Source organism: Pipistrellus kuhlii, unplaced genomic scaffold, assembly GCF_014108245.1.
Source record: "Pipistrellus kuhlii isolate mPipKuh1 unplaced genomic scaffold, mPipKuh1.p scaffold_m20_p_10, whole genome shotgun sequence".
Classification (NCBI taxonomy): Eukaryota; Metazoa; Chordata; class Mammalia; order Chiroptera; family Vespertilionidae; genus Pipistrellus; species Pipistrellus kuhlii.
In genome coordinates, this window is record NW_023425405.1 from 25,578,365 (window position 1) to 25,593,072 (window position 14,708).

At 43.4% G+C, this 14,708-nt stretch overlaps 1 protein-coding gene across 1 annotated transcript; it reads right to left on the reverse strand.

Moving 5' to 3' along the window:
- Positions 1-1,761: 1,761 nt before the first annotated feature.
- On the reverse strand, positions 1,762-6,469 carry IL6 (interleukin 6). Its single transcript, XM_036429197.2, has 5 exons — positions 6,308-6,469; positions 5,942-6,132; positions 4,736-4,849; positions 3,618-3,755; positions 1,762-2,345 (listed from the first exon to the last, which is right to left on the reverse strand). The coding sequence occupies exons 1-5, from the start codon at positions 6,324-6,326 to the stop codon at positions 2,181-2,183; spliced, it is 627 nt and encodes a 208-aa protein (XP_036285090.1). The 5' UTR covers positions 6,327-6,469; the 3' UTR covers positions 1,762-2,180.
- Positions 6,470-14,708: the final 8,239 nt, after the last annotated feature.

Here is a 14,708-nt window from a genome sequence, read left to right on the forward strand (position 1 = left end):
TCTTTTGAAAAACCTCATCACATTTACATTCTTTGTGCAATGTCTGTCTTCTGTCTTCCATGCCACAGTATAAACCACATGAGGACAGGGGTCAGATCTAGTTTGTTCACCTCTGTATCCCTAGCATTACCTGACATATATGATGCTCAGTACATTTTGTTTGAAGAATGGATGCATTGGTCAACTACCATTTCCCTTTGTTCTTTAATTTGGCCCTAATGTTGGGAAGCCACTTGTGATGCATGATTTCTAGAAGTCAGAGTTTGTGGCTCTTTTCTTTTTTTTTTTTTAAATTCCCCCCCCCCCCCATTTTTTATTAAGGTATTATATGTGTACATACCTTACCAATTCCCACCCCACCCCCATTCCCATACATGCCCTCCCTCCCCAGAGTTTTTCGTCCATTGGTTATGTGGCTCTTTTCTTGCATAGCTTCTTTCAGTTTCAGACTTTTGTGGACTTTCCCTTGCTCAGCAGAACTTCTTCCCTGGAGAAGTGTATGGGAAGAAGTGTATGGTGGTTAGAGTGAGGAAGTCTTTGTTAGAAGTCAGAACTTCATATTGCTGGGGTTAAAACGGGGAAATCTTTACCAAATTCCCAACATTGTGTTGAGGTGGAGTGGAGAGGCCAGTGTAGTCACCCAGATTGCCTCTCTCACCACCACTGTTGATGGGGCGAGGGGAGAAAGTAGAAAAGAATATTACTGTTGGGAAAGGACATGGAGATAGATACACCTGCACTGACTATGCACTGTTCTAGAAGTTCTTAGAATGTTTCTAATTCTTACTGTTTCCCTTAAGATGAAGATTCACAAATACACAGTATTAATAATTTCCCCACTCACTGCCCAACAGTAGATAGGCCTCAAGAATTGAAGTGTCTTATATTTGATCATATATGTATGGTTCCTTCATTCAAAAAATGTTTATTGGTTCCTATGGCCTTAGGATGTAAAGTGCATATAACAGGGCCTGCCTTCTTGAATAATCCATATGCTGGCTGCAAAGAGTAACCCATCCATTTAAAGATATGTTACACGGTGGTAGGTGCTATGACAGACAGGTACGTGCAGGGTTTGAGGAACCCAGAGGAAGAAGGCAGAACTTTCATGTTTTTGGGAAACTAGCACACTGCTGTCTTAATCAAGTGGTTGTATTATCTCAAAGGTTTTTAATTATATCTTGAAATGTATTCACTATATGAACATGTTCTGTGATTTTCTTTCTTTTTTTAATATATATATTTATTGATTTTTTTATAGAGAGGAAAGGAGAGAGATAGAGAGCTAGAAACATCGATCAGAGAGAAACATCGACCAGCTGCCTCTTGCACACCCCCTACCGGGGATGTGCCTGCAACCAATGTACATGCCTTTGACCAGAATGGAACCTGGGACCTTTCAGTCCACAGACCGACGCTCTATCACTGAGCCAAACCGGCTTCGGCTGTTCTGTGATTTTCTTTCAGTTCCCTGGGAGGCAATGGAACCTTAAGGTTAAGAGAAGGGGGCCTAAGGTAGGTAGACTTGGATTTCAAATCTGGGCCTATGCCTTACCTTCCAGCTGGGTGACTTAGGAGAATCACTTATTCTCCCTCATCCATTAAAGGGTGTGCAAGTGCGGGATTAAATACGATGGATACAACACATTTAGCATGGTGCCTGCCTGGCATGCAGTAGGAGTAGGTGATCAATTATCTTTCACCAGGTGATTGTCACTTTTTGTGCTATTGTTGGTGACAGAAACTCAGAGACTTGGTTGCTGATTTTTTAAAAAGGCTTTTACTGGTATAAAAACAATTTAAACATTATATAAATACATTATAAATATTTCTTTTAAAAACATTATAAGTTAGCATTTATTTGAGGTAAGCCTACACATTCCAAGAAATGATCTGACTCTGAAATGAAGGTATTCAAGCTGTATAACCATCTGTTATTTTTTAAAAAATGAACACACAAAGTATTTCAAGTGGCACTTCATAAAAATATAAATATCACTTGTATAAATTAACTCAATATCACATATTTAAATATAAATAAATTAAAAATATTAAAAATAGTGTCCTATTGCTCATACTTTTAGTTCTTCATAGAGAACAACATAAATTATGTACCCAGTGACAGCTTTCTGACCAGAGAAAGGAATGTCCATGAGTTGCAACCATTTTAGATGCCCAGGCTACATCCGGATAGCCCTCTGAGTGAACTGCAGGAAGTCCTCGAGGCTTCGCAGGATGAGGTGAATCGTTGTGGTCTTCAGCCACTCATTCTGTGCATGCATCTTCTCCAGCAGGCCGGTGTTTGTGGTTGGGTCAGGGGTGGTTTCTTCAATGGGATTCTTTATCTGAAGGGAAATAAAGCAAGAAGAATTGTTTAAATATTGAACAAATCCTTTTCAGTGAAGAGATGCTCTGAGCTGTGGGAAGATGTTCAGATTTGGGGGGAAGAAGACTAATTGGGGCTACCTACCCTGCCTTGCAGGGTGAGGTGCTTTTCTTCCGAGTCCACCCGTTCATAGCAACTGGGTTCTAAGCATCCCTTTGCTGCTCTGACTCCTTTAGATCATAAGCATCCTAAGGGCAGCCACAGTGTCTTACTTGTCCTCTGATGTCTTAACCAGTGCCTGGCACATGGTTGGAATTCAATATTTAAATGAAGAACCTATAGTTAGAGGCATTGCAATGGCTCTTGAGTGGCCTCTAACACTAATATTTCCCTCCAGTTTCTCTTACCCATCTATTCAGCATCTGTTGAGAGTCCACTGATCTAGTGGTGTAGGAGGACTGGGAAACACCTTTCCATAGACCCACTGACAAGGGACACCTCCAGGCGTGGCCTGAGCACTACAGCAATAGCATCACCTGGAGCTTGTTAGATGCAAGTCTCAGGTCTCACCCCAGATCTGCTGAATCAAGCTCTGCATTGGAACAGACCCCCAGGGAATTTGTGTGCACATTAAGTGGGAGATGCCCGGACTTAAGGCAGAAGGCAGGATTAGTACTGATAGGCTTCTCCATAGAGGAGCTTTTCATTGCGCTCTGTTTGGCTCATCTATACACTATGCCATCACGTCTCCAGCATGTGGCAGTTGAATGGCCAGCTGGTAGTACCAAAGACCTGTACCTGTTCTTCCAGTCTTTAGCCAATTCTCTGTATTAACTCTTCTTGCAAAAAGTAGGAAAAAGGAATTGCTACCATAATGATAAGAATGTCTCTTGGCGATACTTAAAATATTAAAATAATTTTTGTGCTCTCTATTCTTTGTGATTATGGATCACTGAGCAGGGTTGTATGTGCTTCCTTCTGCCTCTACAGATACTTTTTTTTTTCTTATTTCTTAAGCTATTGGAAGTTGATATAAAAATCTACCTAACTTAACATAGTTTTAAATATAGTTATTGATATCTTTTTCAGAAGAGATCTAACACTCCCCCCCACCCCCCCGCCCCAACATACACACATAAAAACAGTTCTAACTATCAGGAAATACTTCTCAGTTTCTTTCTTTTACATGCAACCAAGTCTTCTGAATTGGCTTTACATTCCCAAATTGTCTGGGTTGCTTTCTTTGAGACTGTATTGGACACAACAAGTGAGGAGACAAGGCGACACTCACCTTTTGCCTCAGGATTTTGACCAGGGCTTTGGTTCTCATCTGCATGGCCTTGGCATGTTCCTCAAATGTGTTCTGGAGGTACTCAAGGTATACCTGATACTCCAGAAGACCAGTGGTGAGTCTTATCAAGCAGGTCTCCTAAAAGGAAAGATGGTGGGAAAATTGATTATTGCCAGGAAGGTATAATGAATTTTAAAAGTTAAAATTGCTATAATTTGTTGGCTGGCATAGTTCAGTGGTTGAGCATCAACCTATGAACCAGAAGGTCATGGTTTGATTCCTGGTTAGGACACATGCCCAGGTTGTAGGCTTGATCCCTAGGGTGGGGTGTGCAGGAGGCAGCCAGTCTGATTCTTTCTTATCATTGACATTTCTATCTCTCTCTCCCTCTCCCTTCCTCTCTGAAATCAATAAAAATGTATTTTTTAAAAATAAAAGAAAATGTTTAAAACAAAATTGCTATAATTTAACTTTTCCCTCTAACCATTCCCACCCCTCACTACTACACCTGGGAACTTCCCATACTTCTTAGGCATCATGCTTTGAGACATCAGACAGCATCAGCTGCCCCATTTTAAGTATCTGGACAATCAGAAACACCATTTGATTTTACTCAAAGCCCAATGGATGCTAGAATGTGGCAAGGGGGTCCTTTTCTATTTTTCCTTTAATGCTTTTCCCTCTGGCTGCACTCCTGCCCTTGTCAATGTTGGGCTAAAACCTTTTATGGAATAATCAGAAGTCAGCACAGGTTATCTCACTGCCTAGAAGGAGAAAGGTGTAGAGAATAACCTCAGCAGGGAGGACAACACTAAGGGCAGCCAAGGAGGAGAAAGGTCACTGAACCAACACCTCATACAGGATAAACCAGCTAAACCTGTTGGGGTTTCTAACATATGACCACTGTGGAAATCCCAAGGGAGATTGGCTATCTCTGACCATGCCATTCAAAAATAAGTTGCCTTTACAAAGATTTCTGTTGGCCTCCTCATGAAATTTACACAATATTCTTTGCATCTATTGCTTTCTTTGCTGCCTGCCTGGTCTATGTGTACTCAGACCCTATAAGGAAAGTGGAGAACTAGGAACAGCTAACAGTGAATATGATGTGTGAGTACCTGATTAAATCCAGAATGGAAGCATCCATCTTTTCTGGCCAGTTTTGGAAGGTTCAGGTTGTTTTCTGTCAGTATTTCCTTGCTGTTTTTACACGATTCATGGTTGTCACACATCTGGGAAGAAATACCAAAATTGTTATCAGATAAGTGCCCCTATCACAAACACCACTAGAGGGCCTCGTCCTGCTCCACCATGGCCAGGAAGTTCTCGTAAGAAAAATGAAGTCAGAACCCATTAGCATCCAGGCAAGCAAGATCTGGTGGAGGATGGGCACAGTTGGGTTCAATTCCAGACTCACTTGTTACTTCAGGCTTGTCTCACTGTCCTGAGTCTCAGTGCCCCTCTCTCCAAATTGGGGATAATGAAGCACCTCCTCATAAGTTTGTTATGAGGATTAGACATAATAGTTATAAAAAGTACCTGACACATACTACATACTTAATACATTTTGAAAATAATTGTGTGAATATCATTTGAGCCATAGACTATTCCAGTTGAAAGAAACTGTAAGATAATCTAGTTCTATCCCAGTTTTACAGGTGGAGCCCAGAGGTGGTAGGAAATTTGCCCAAGATCACAAAACTGGTTCAGCAGAACCAGAGGAGACTTGGGGTGCCCAAATCCCCTTTCCTGTGTTCTTTTCTTTCTACAAAACAGAGTCAATCTACCTTGCATTTAAAGCTTAGGAGATACTTTAACCTACCTATAATTTTGCCACTTTGATGGGCTATCGAGTTTGCAGTATATAAGCTGGAATGACTTTGAGGAATTCCTAACCACCACATTTGTATAACTTTAAAGTTCTGTGTCTGTTCTGAAAAACTGAACATTCATTTCAGGTGCCACTTTTCTAATCCTCCCAAAATCCAATAGACACAAAAAAGATCAACAGACCTTATTTTTTGGTTAGGGAAAAGGAAGTCCTAAGAAACAGTGACTCTCAGCTCATGTCAAGTATAGAGTGAAGAATGGGCCAGGGCACATGGATTCCAGCCCCATTCTGTATTTTCCAGGAGGAAAAGGGATACCCTGAGACTAGAAGCAGAGGAGAAATACATAAGACAGTCTGCTTCTTTGAGCTCAAATCTAAACTTCCCCAGAAGAACCATCAGAGATCTCCCAATGCAGGAACCCTGTCCCCATCCAGGGGCAAGTAGAGGCATGCCCACACAGGCTTTCCATCACCCTCCATTGAGCTTACCCACCTTATTTTTCACGTCAGAGATTTCGAGGAGGATGGACTTAATGAGTTTTTCAATTTGTTCTGAAGAGGTGAGTGGTGGTCTATATGAGGTGGTATCATCTTTAGAATCTTCTCCCCGAGGAACCGGGGTAGGGAAAGCAGTAGCCATCACCAGGAGCAGCCCCAGGGAGAAGGCCACTGGACTGAAGGTGTCTGTGCCGGAGGGAAGGGAGAGCAGCAGTGAGCAGCCTGCACAGCTGGGGAAGCTGTGCCTCTGGCTGCTGGCTGCTGGCTGTCCGCCAGCCCTCACAGCGCACACCCTCTCTCTCACCCAGGCACGGCCTCCGGCCTCCGGGCAGTTCCCAGGCTAGGGATTTCCTTCACTTACTTGTGTAGAGGGAGATCATAGCTGGCTCCTAGAGGGAGATGGAGCTCTCTTTTCTTCCCGGTGGGCTCGAAGACAGAATGAGCCTCAGACATCCTCAGCCTCATATTTATTGAGGGTTGAGACTCTAATATTGAGACTCATGGGAAAATCCCACATTTGATAAATCTTTGTTGAAGGGTGGGGGTGGGGCCAGGGTGGGTGGGGCTGATTGGAAGCCTTATTAAGATTGTGCAATGTGACGTTCTTTAGCATCATAGAATCATAATCAGAGGGAAATGCGCCGCTTAGGTCATTACCAAGGAGCCCTAGAAGCAAAATCACTCTTCCTCTCCTTTTTTTTTTTAGTGACTCAGCACTTAGGCATGTGTTGAGAAGGAAAGTAAAGCTAAAGTCATCTACAAAGTTTTAGAGGATCTGAAGAAGCTAAGGCTGACTATGACTTTAAAAAAACTTTATCAGATTAACAGTCTAAGGTTTAGTTTTCTAGTTTTTTTTTCTTCATATTTGTAAAAACCTCAGCCCCACACAGCCCACCAGCCTGTTAACGCTGTGAGCCATCGGCAGTACTTTTCTTTCCTAGCCCTTGCCATGACCAGCTGTTGCAGAAATACCTGCCTGCCCCCAAATCTTGTGCAGTTAGTTAATTTCCGAGAGTCTCCAAGTGCAATGTGTGTAGCCTACAAAAGTGACTCTGTTGCCACCATTTATAAGTATCCTCCTCACCTGCTCCAATTCACTTCGGCCTGGTCAGCTACAGCCCAGCTCTTTCCCTAGTGGCCCCTTAGGACTCTGCTGGTGAAGACTTTGATCTCTCTGCCAGGAGGGTTGTCTTGGGCTGCTGTGCTGTCCTGCTGCTGGCAGTGGGGTGATCCCACTCCCTCAGAGGAGCCCCAAGGAGCCTGGGTGGATGCTGGGTCTGCTGGAGCCCACAAGTTAGTGACACCCACTTGGTTCAGGAAAAAGTGGGGCAAATACTACTCACCTCTTTGATGGGATGTCAAAGGAGTACCTTGTGGCATTTTCTGGAGCTTGTGTTCATAGCTTCCTCCTGCTGTTTTACTTGATTTGAGTCCACAGGCGGCTGGGAAGCAATCAAACAGGCTCGGCTCTAGGCTCTGATCACAGTTCTCCTCTAGTGCCCCAGCCGTTCTCATTGGCCGAGCTTGACCAGGCTTTCTCAGCGCTTACAATGACGATGTCTCTTGTAGGAAAGTCCTTGGTCTCATGCAAATAGGCTCGTGACCAGGCCGTCCCACCGGTCTCTTAGACACCCAGACAGCTCAGATGATTGGCTCCAGGCTAAAATTAGGACCCTCATAGAACACACACACATACACTCACACACACACACACACACACACACACACACACACAAAACCCCTCAAATTTATTTACAAAACAGCGTTATCACGAAATTGGCTTCTTTGCTTTGCAAAGAGGATAGCGCCTAGATTGCTAAGACAAGGAACTCTGCTATGGTATTAAAAATATGCGTCGATTTACTGAGTTTTGTTTTGCGCACAACACTACAGGACCCACTTGTTGGAGAAAGTGAGGTCATCCATTCTTTCACTGACTTTCTATAGAGAGGCGGCAGCAGTGGTGGTAGTTCGAAAATGAAAATGGGAGAGGATGGTTAAATGGTTTCCTTTTTAGTGCTCTTAGGTCTTGAGCAATTCAGACACCCTCAGCTGAGTCCTCACTCCTGCACGGAAGGAAGCCACCTGTCCTGGCTCCCCTGTGATGCACGTGACAGGTCTCTTGTGTGGGATTGCCTTTTTCCTCACCTGTTTTTTTTTTTTTTTTTTAGAAAATGTGATTCAGTAAATTTCAGACACTTATTGACTCTACAACAACACAGATTTTTCTTTTCAATTGAAAGTTTTGAAAATAGGAAGTACATGTGCATGATAAAATATTTAAATAAGACATCAGAGTATATAAGGAAAAGTAAGTCTCCTTCCTTTCCAGCTTCTCTCCCCAGAGGCAGTACCTGGTCTGCAGAATTTTCAACTAAATCCTCTGCTACCCTAACCTGGCTGAGGCTCTCTCAGATACTCAGGTACTCACCTCTGTTTTCATTATTGGTTTGTATATTATGTACACACGGTCATACACAAGTATACACATACTGTACTTTCCTCTTGTTTGGGTGTCACCTAGGCAATGCTCTATGGGAGGGCACACAGGCTCGAACCCCTCGAGGGGGCCTGTAGGAGGCAGCCAATCAATGATTCTCTCTCATCATTGATGTTTCTTTCTCCCTCTTTCTCTCCCTCTCTGAAATCAATAAAAATATAAAAAAACAAAACAAAAATAAATAAAATAAAATTTGGGGAATAACAATTCTTCCCGTATTACTGTTGTGAAGACTGAATGAGACGAAGTGTTTAAAATCCCTGGTGTACAGTAATCCCTCAGTAAACACTGGCTCTTTGCAACATTCCTTGGCTCTGGGTCTCTGCCTGAGAGAACTCCTCCAACTGAGCTCTGCCTTGTCTTGCTGGTGAGGAAACTATCTATGAGCCAGACCACTGTGTCAGCCACCAGCCGGTCACACAGTCATTTTCCCTCTCAAGAAATAAGGTTCTATGTTTTGTTGAAAATACCTACGACAAAAGTGTAAAATGAAAGAAAAAAAGTGATTCCTCCCCCCCCCCCCTTTTTTTAGAACACTAGGATCCCAAACCTGGTTTCCTAATTTATTTACTAAATATATGTTTTTATTGATTTTTAAGAGAGGTATAGAGAGAAACATCATCATCGGCTGCCTCCTGCACGCCTCCCCACAGGGGATTGAGCTCATAACCCAGGCATGTACGCTGACCAGGAATCAAACCTAGTGGTCTCTTGGTTCCTGGGTCGATATTCAACCACTGAGCTACATCAGCCAGGCTAGTTTCCCAATTTAAATAATGAGCCCAGCTTGTGTCTTATGCTGCATGCCATTTCCAAGGCTTTCCACAAAACGTTTTTATGACAGAAGCCTGCAGCCTTCCCTGTCCACAGTGATTTTCATTATTCAAAATCCTGAGAGTGAACCTTGGGGGGCAAGAAAGCCAGACCTAATCTCAGATCTGTGCTCTTGGCTTCCAGGAAAGGTACAGCTGTGTGGGGTTGGGAACACACACATGGGGGGTGGGAGGCTGGGGAACACTGTCTTCCACCTTGCATACGCTAGATCCTAGGTCTTTGCTTGTGGGAGGAATGATCTCTCCTGTGCTCCTATGTATTAATGCAACATCCATAGCACCACCATGATAGCCTCCTTTCTTTGGATGTCAATGGATTTTCCACTCAGAGAGCTCATCCCTCATATTTTATATGTACAAATGACCAAGGGAGCCAGACCTAATCTCAGGTCTGAGCTCTTGGCATCCAGGAAAGGTGGTGCTGTTAGCATTTAATAACTGATAACCTCAATGGCTGGATTTGAAGTGACTGCTAGCTGAGACCAAAAGAGGCAGGACAAATGGGAATGTGTGGGGAGGAAGAAGGGAAGCTGAGGTAGCTTTGCTTCCTTGACCACTGTGTCTAGGGCTGGCTGGTCCTGCCTATGCCCTCGAAATTACTGTCCATGACTGTTTTCCTACATGTTGGTGGAGTCCGGTTCAGAGCATCCATCAATGCATTTGAGTTGAAAGGGGAAAAGTAGCTTGCATCCAAAACCGGTTTGGCTCAGTGGATAGAACGTCGACCTGTGGACTGAAAGGTTCCAGGTTCGATTCCGGTCAAGGGCATGTACCTTGGTTGTGGGCACATACCCAGTAGGGGATGTGCAGGAGGCAGCTGATCGGTGTTTCTCTCTTATCGATGTTTCTAACTCTCTATTCTTCTCCCTTCCTCTCTGTAAAAAAATCAATAAAATATATTTTAAAAAATAATAAATAAATAAAAGTAGCTTGCATTTGGTCTTAAGCTCTCAGGAGGTGTTTCCCACATTTCAGTTAAAATGTGGCATTGGGCTCTTTGTCTTTATTAAGAGGGATGGGCCTATAATTTAGCAGGAGGGGGTATCCCAAGAACAAAAGGAGAAGTCACAGGGAGGGCAGTAGGGGACTTGCAGTTGCTGTCAGATGTTGTTTCACTTGTCACTAAGTCATAAGAAGTTTGTAACTGAAACAGTGGGTTATTTGACATCTTCTTCTGGGGCCGCAACTCCCAGAGCAGATACCAGGACTTTAAGGCTCTGGGAAATGTCTCTGCTTTGGGAAAAGCAGTGGCATTACCTGGAGAGAAAATATTTGGGACATGTGTTATGTCTACTTGGAAAAGGCTGTCTGATATTGGAGGGCAGCCAGGCCTGGAGACCAAAACTCTGGACAGTTCTAAGCAGGGCCCATCTCAGTCCTGCCTCCACAACCTCACCTCTGATGTCCACTTGTAGCTCCTGGTGACTTCTTGGTCTGGCCTCAGCTTTGCTGAGGGTGAAGGTCTCCCCGTGTCAGGGAGGGGTACATCTGCTCGGACGGATTTCTCATTCAGAACTGTGCGGGCAGGTCGACTGTTCTGTGCTCTCATTGTTTTGCTATGTGCTCAGCTATCTTCCCCTCAGGAGGTGGGAAGTCCCAGGCAATTTGGGAGGGAAGTGGCCTCTCCTGGGGCAACAATGTACACTCCACTTGCCATGGGGACCACACCCCTCCCTGTGTGCCCTTTCCCTCGGATTTCAGGCTTGGAAGAGAGTTCCCAGTCCTATAGAGCTTAAAAAGCTAGCTGCTCTGAAGCTGGTTGGGTGATGAGAACTTGCATTGCTGACCCTGGAGGAGTTCCACTGGCCCTGCACCCCAGGGCTGGGAGGTCCCTTAGGCTGAGTTTCAGGGCTCTATCTCTTCTCTGTCTGTGGAATACACACCTTCTCTGTTGGTGGTTGCTGGTTCTGCTTTACAATTAGGAAACATCAACTTGTCAGCAAAGAACACTGACTTAATTTATCCTCACAAGTCATTTGAGCCATCTTTGGTTTCTCCAAAGGTCGCAGCTCTCTCGTGTTTGGCGTCATAGGCAGAAACTAAGCATGCAAATGCATTCACTAGTTCCTTCTATCTTTTCTCTCAAAATTAAACTACTAAGAACCCACTTGAAAGCATCACATATAATGGTAAGACCAGGGGATTCTGCTGGCCAAATTATGACGTATTTCACCTCCCTTCCCTGCCCTTTTGGCTACTATTTATTAAAAAAAAGAAAAAAAGAGTGTCTTAGTCTTTCTGAACTAAGCCTCATCTGTATTCTCCTTAGCAAGCTGGATTTATGAAGATAGGAAAAGTTTCTCTAGTCCTCATGGTGGAATAATATCCACAAGATGCTTTGGACATGTTGAGCACACTGCAGTTCGGAGACAATGGGGTTTATGATTCCTGAAGAAAAGTTCTCCTGGATTGATTAAAAATATTACAGAAGAATTCAGATCCAGGTAAGCAAGTCAGAGGTGATTTCTTCCTGGTTTTGAGTCCTGTGTATGGGTGTGGGTACGTGCAGCACAGAGCTGAGTCCTTGACCTACAGATCGTAGTCAGGGCTCCAAGGGATGCTGCCTTCACGTGTAAGGGAGGTCTTAGAAGCTTATGTTCACAGGAAGCTTGACTGCTGGTCTGCCATGACTTTGGTCTGACAGGCCTGTGGTATACACAATGGTGGAGATCCTATGCTGTGGGATCTCCACCATTGTGTGTATCTGAGCAGCACTATTGTGTCCCCAAGGGCTCTGTGGTATGATGGCGCTATATCACCCATCCTGGAGCACATGCACTACTTTTCTGTGGATGAGAGGTACTGACAGGAGGAAAGGCACACTTGATACACTTGTCAGCTTGGCAAATGACTAGGATCCAGGGAAATGGTTTTCTTCACTCTGGCATTTGATATTCTCTTTTGATGATCTTAACTTTTTTAAAAAAAGTCTTTATTGTTCAGATTATTACAAATGTCCCTCTTTTTCCCCCCATTGGCTCCCTCCACCAGGTTCCCGGCTCGCCCTATTGTCTGTGTCCATAGGTTGTGCATATATGCATATAAGATCTTTGTTTAATTTCTTCCCATCCCCTCACCCCCTTCCTCTGAGAATCATGAGTCTGTTCCATTTCTATGCCTCTGATTCTGTTTTATTCACAAGTTTATTCTGTTCATTAGACTTCTTATTTGCTTATTTTGATTTTTAGATTCAATTGTTGATAGGTATGTATTTGTTGCCATTTTGTTGCTGAAGTTAGACCCACCACCAAGCAGAAACCCTCCCTTGATGTTTGGGGGACATGTTTGGGTGAGAGGTAGACTACCATAGCCTGTCTTCAGGATTCTGAGATGCTGGAAGAGATTAGCTACTGGGTGTTTCAGCATTCTCTCTTCCACTCCCCTGACCAACCCTAGTTTAAAAAAGAATACAATCATAAGCACCTGTTCCAGAGAGTTTGGATATACAGGGTAATGTCCTAGGGCAGTGGCCCGCAAACTCAGTCAACAGAGCCAAATTTCAACAGTACAATGATTGAAATTTCTTTTGAGAGCCAAATTTTTTAAACTTACACTTCTTCTAACACCACTTCTTCAAAATAGATTCGGCCAGGCCATGGTATTTTGTGGAAGAGCCACACTCAAGGGGCCAAAGAACTGTATGTGGCTCGCGAGCCGCAGTTTGCCAACCATGGTCCTAGGGGAACTTCTGGCACTTAGATTTTATAACCACAGTATCATTTTTCTTCTGAGGTATTTTGAGTTACTGAGAATTGATATGTTGGATCAAGCAGGTATTTATTGAATGCCAGGTATTAGGCTAGATGATTTACACACATTAATTCATTTAAATCCTACTCTATGGAAGTGGCCAGTATTAGCTTCATTTATGGATGAAGAAACTGAACCTCAGAGAGGTTAAATGACTTAATATCATACAGGGTCCCAGAACCATGAAGAAGCTGACAGGCATTGGGAGGAGAGGTAAAATGTTCCTCTTCCTTCCTCTCTCTCTAGAGAGATGGTGGATAGATTAGGAATAGGATTGCCAGATAAAATATAAGATATACAATAAATTTCAGATATACAATAAATAATTTTTAGTATAAGCATATGCCAAATATTGCATGGGACATACTTATGATAAAAATGTATTCCTTGCTCAGCTGAAATTAAAATTTAACTGGGCACCTTGTATTTTAGATCTAATAACCCTTATTGGACCAGATTATGGGGAGAGTTCTGAAAGCTAGTCAGAAGTGAAGGGAATAGGGAGCCGAGGAAGATGGTTTGAGAAGGGCAGTGACATGATCAAAGTGTCAATCTGAGTGAGGAAAAGAAGACCTTAGGGGATTGGAGGGAGAAGTGGGCTAGGAAGCTATGGAACAACCGTCTTAACAGAAAAGCAGAATGGAGCTCAGGCAGAGGTATGCGGGGGTTGGCTGGTTTAAGCTCAAGATAGTGACTGTGCTCATGCTTGTCAACTTTGTATTGGGTGATTCCTATTGGTAGCTTCTTATTAGACAAGGTGGGAGTGTTTACACCATTGAAATTGGCAAATGCTACAAACCAGGACCCGTGAAAGCTACTCTTCCAGCACACAAGTGGATCCAAAGGAGTAAGGGGATAATTTGAAGGTAAAAATCAATGCAATCCAGAGCATGGTTATTATTTGGGTATTATTTAAGGATTGTAGGAAAAGCATGTATGTATCAAAGGCATTATTTGATCTTACCTTTCAAAGGAAATTGGCTATAAATCCTTTAAAATATTTTTATTGATTTCATAGAGGAAGAAAGAGGGAGGGTGAGAGAGAAGCATCAATGATGAGAGAGAATCATTGATTGCTGCTTCTTGCACATCCCCACACTGGGAACTAAGCCTGCAATCCGGGCATGTGTGCCAATCAGGAATCGAACTGCAACCTCCTGGTTCATAGGTTGACACTCAACTACTGAGCCACGCTGGCCGGGCCAGCCATAAATCTTTTTAAGAAAAGAAATTGTTCTGGCCAGAGCATGCTGCTCCTGTGTCTCAAAATAATAGGCTGTCAATACATGCATAGCCCATGGACACAGACAGTAGTGCAGTCGACCTGGGGGTGGTGGTATTCAGGTGCAGGGTTAGGGAAGGTCAATGAAGGGGGGATGGAAAGAGGATATCTGTAATACTTTCAACAATAAAGATAAATTGTTTAAAATGAAGACTGCTATTTGTAAAAAATAAGCAGGCACAGGCTATCAGCTGAGTTTAGGAGAATCAGAATGTATCTAGGGCATAATTTGTGATTTACAGAATTAGAAGCCCTTCTGATCAGGTTTCCCAATCAGATACTGGCTAATATCTTGGTGGATAGGGCAGAGGCTGAGCCCAGTTCTTGAGCCATGGTCCAGTTAGGGATAGAAGAGTGGTCATAATGAAAGAATTAGACACAGCAAAGCAGATAATTA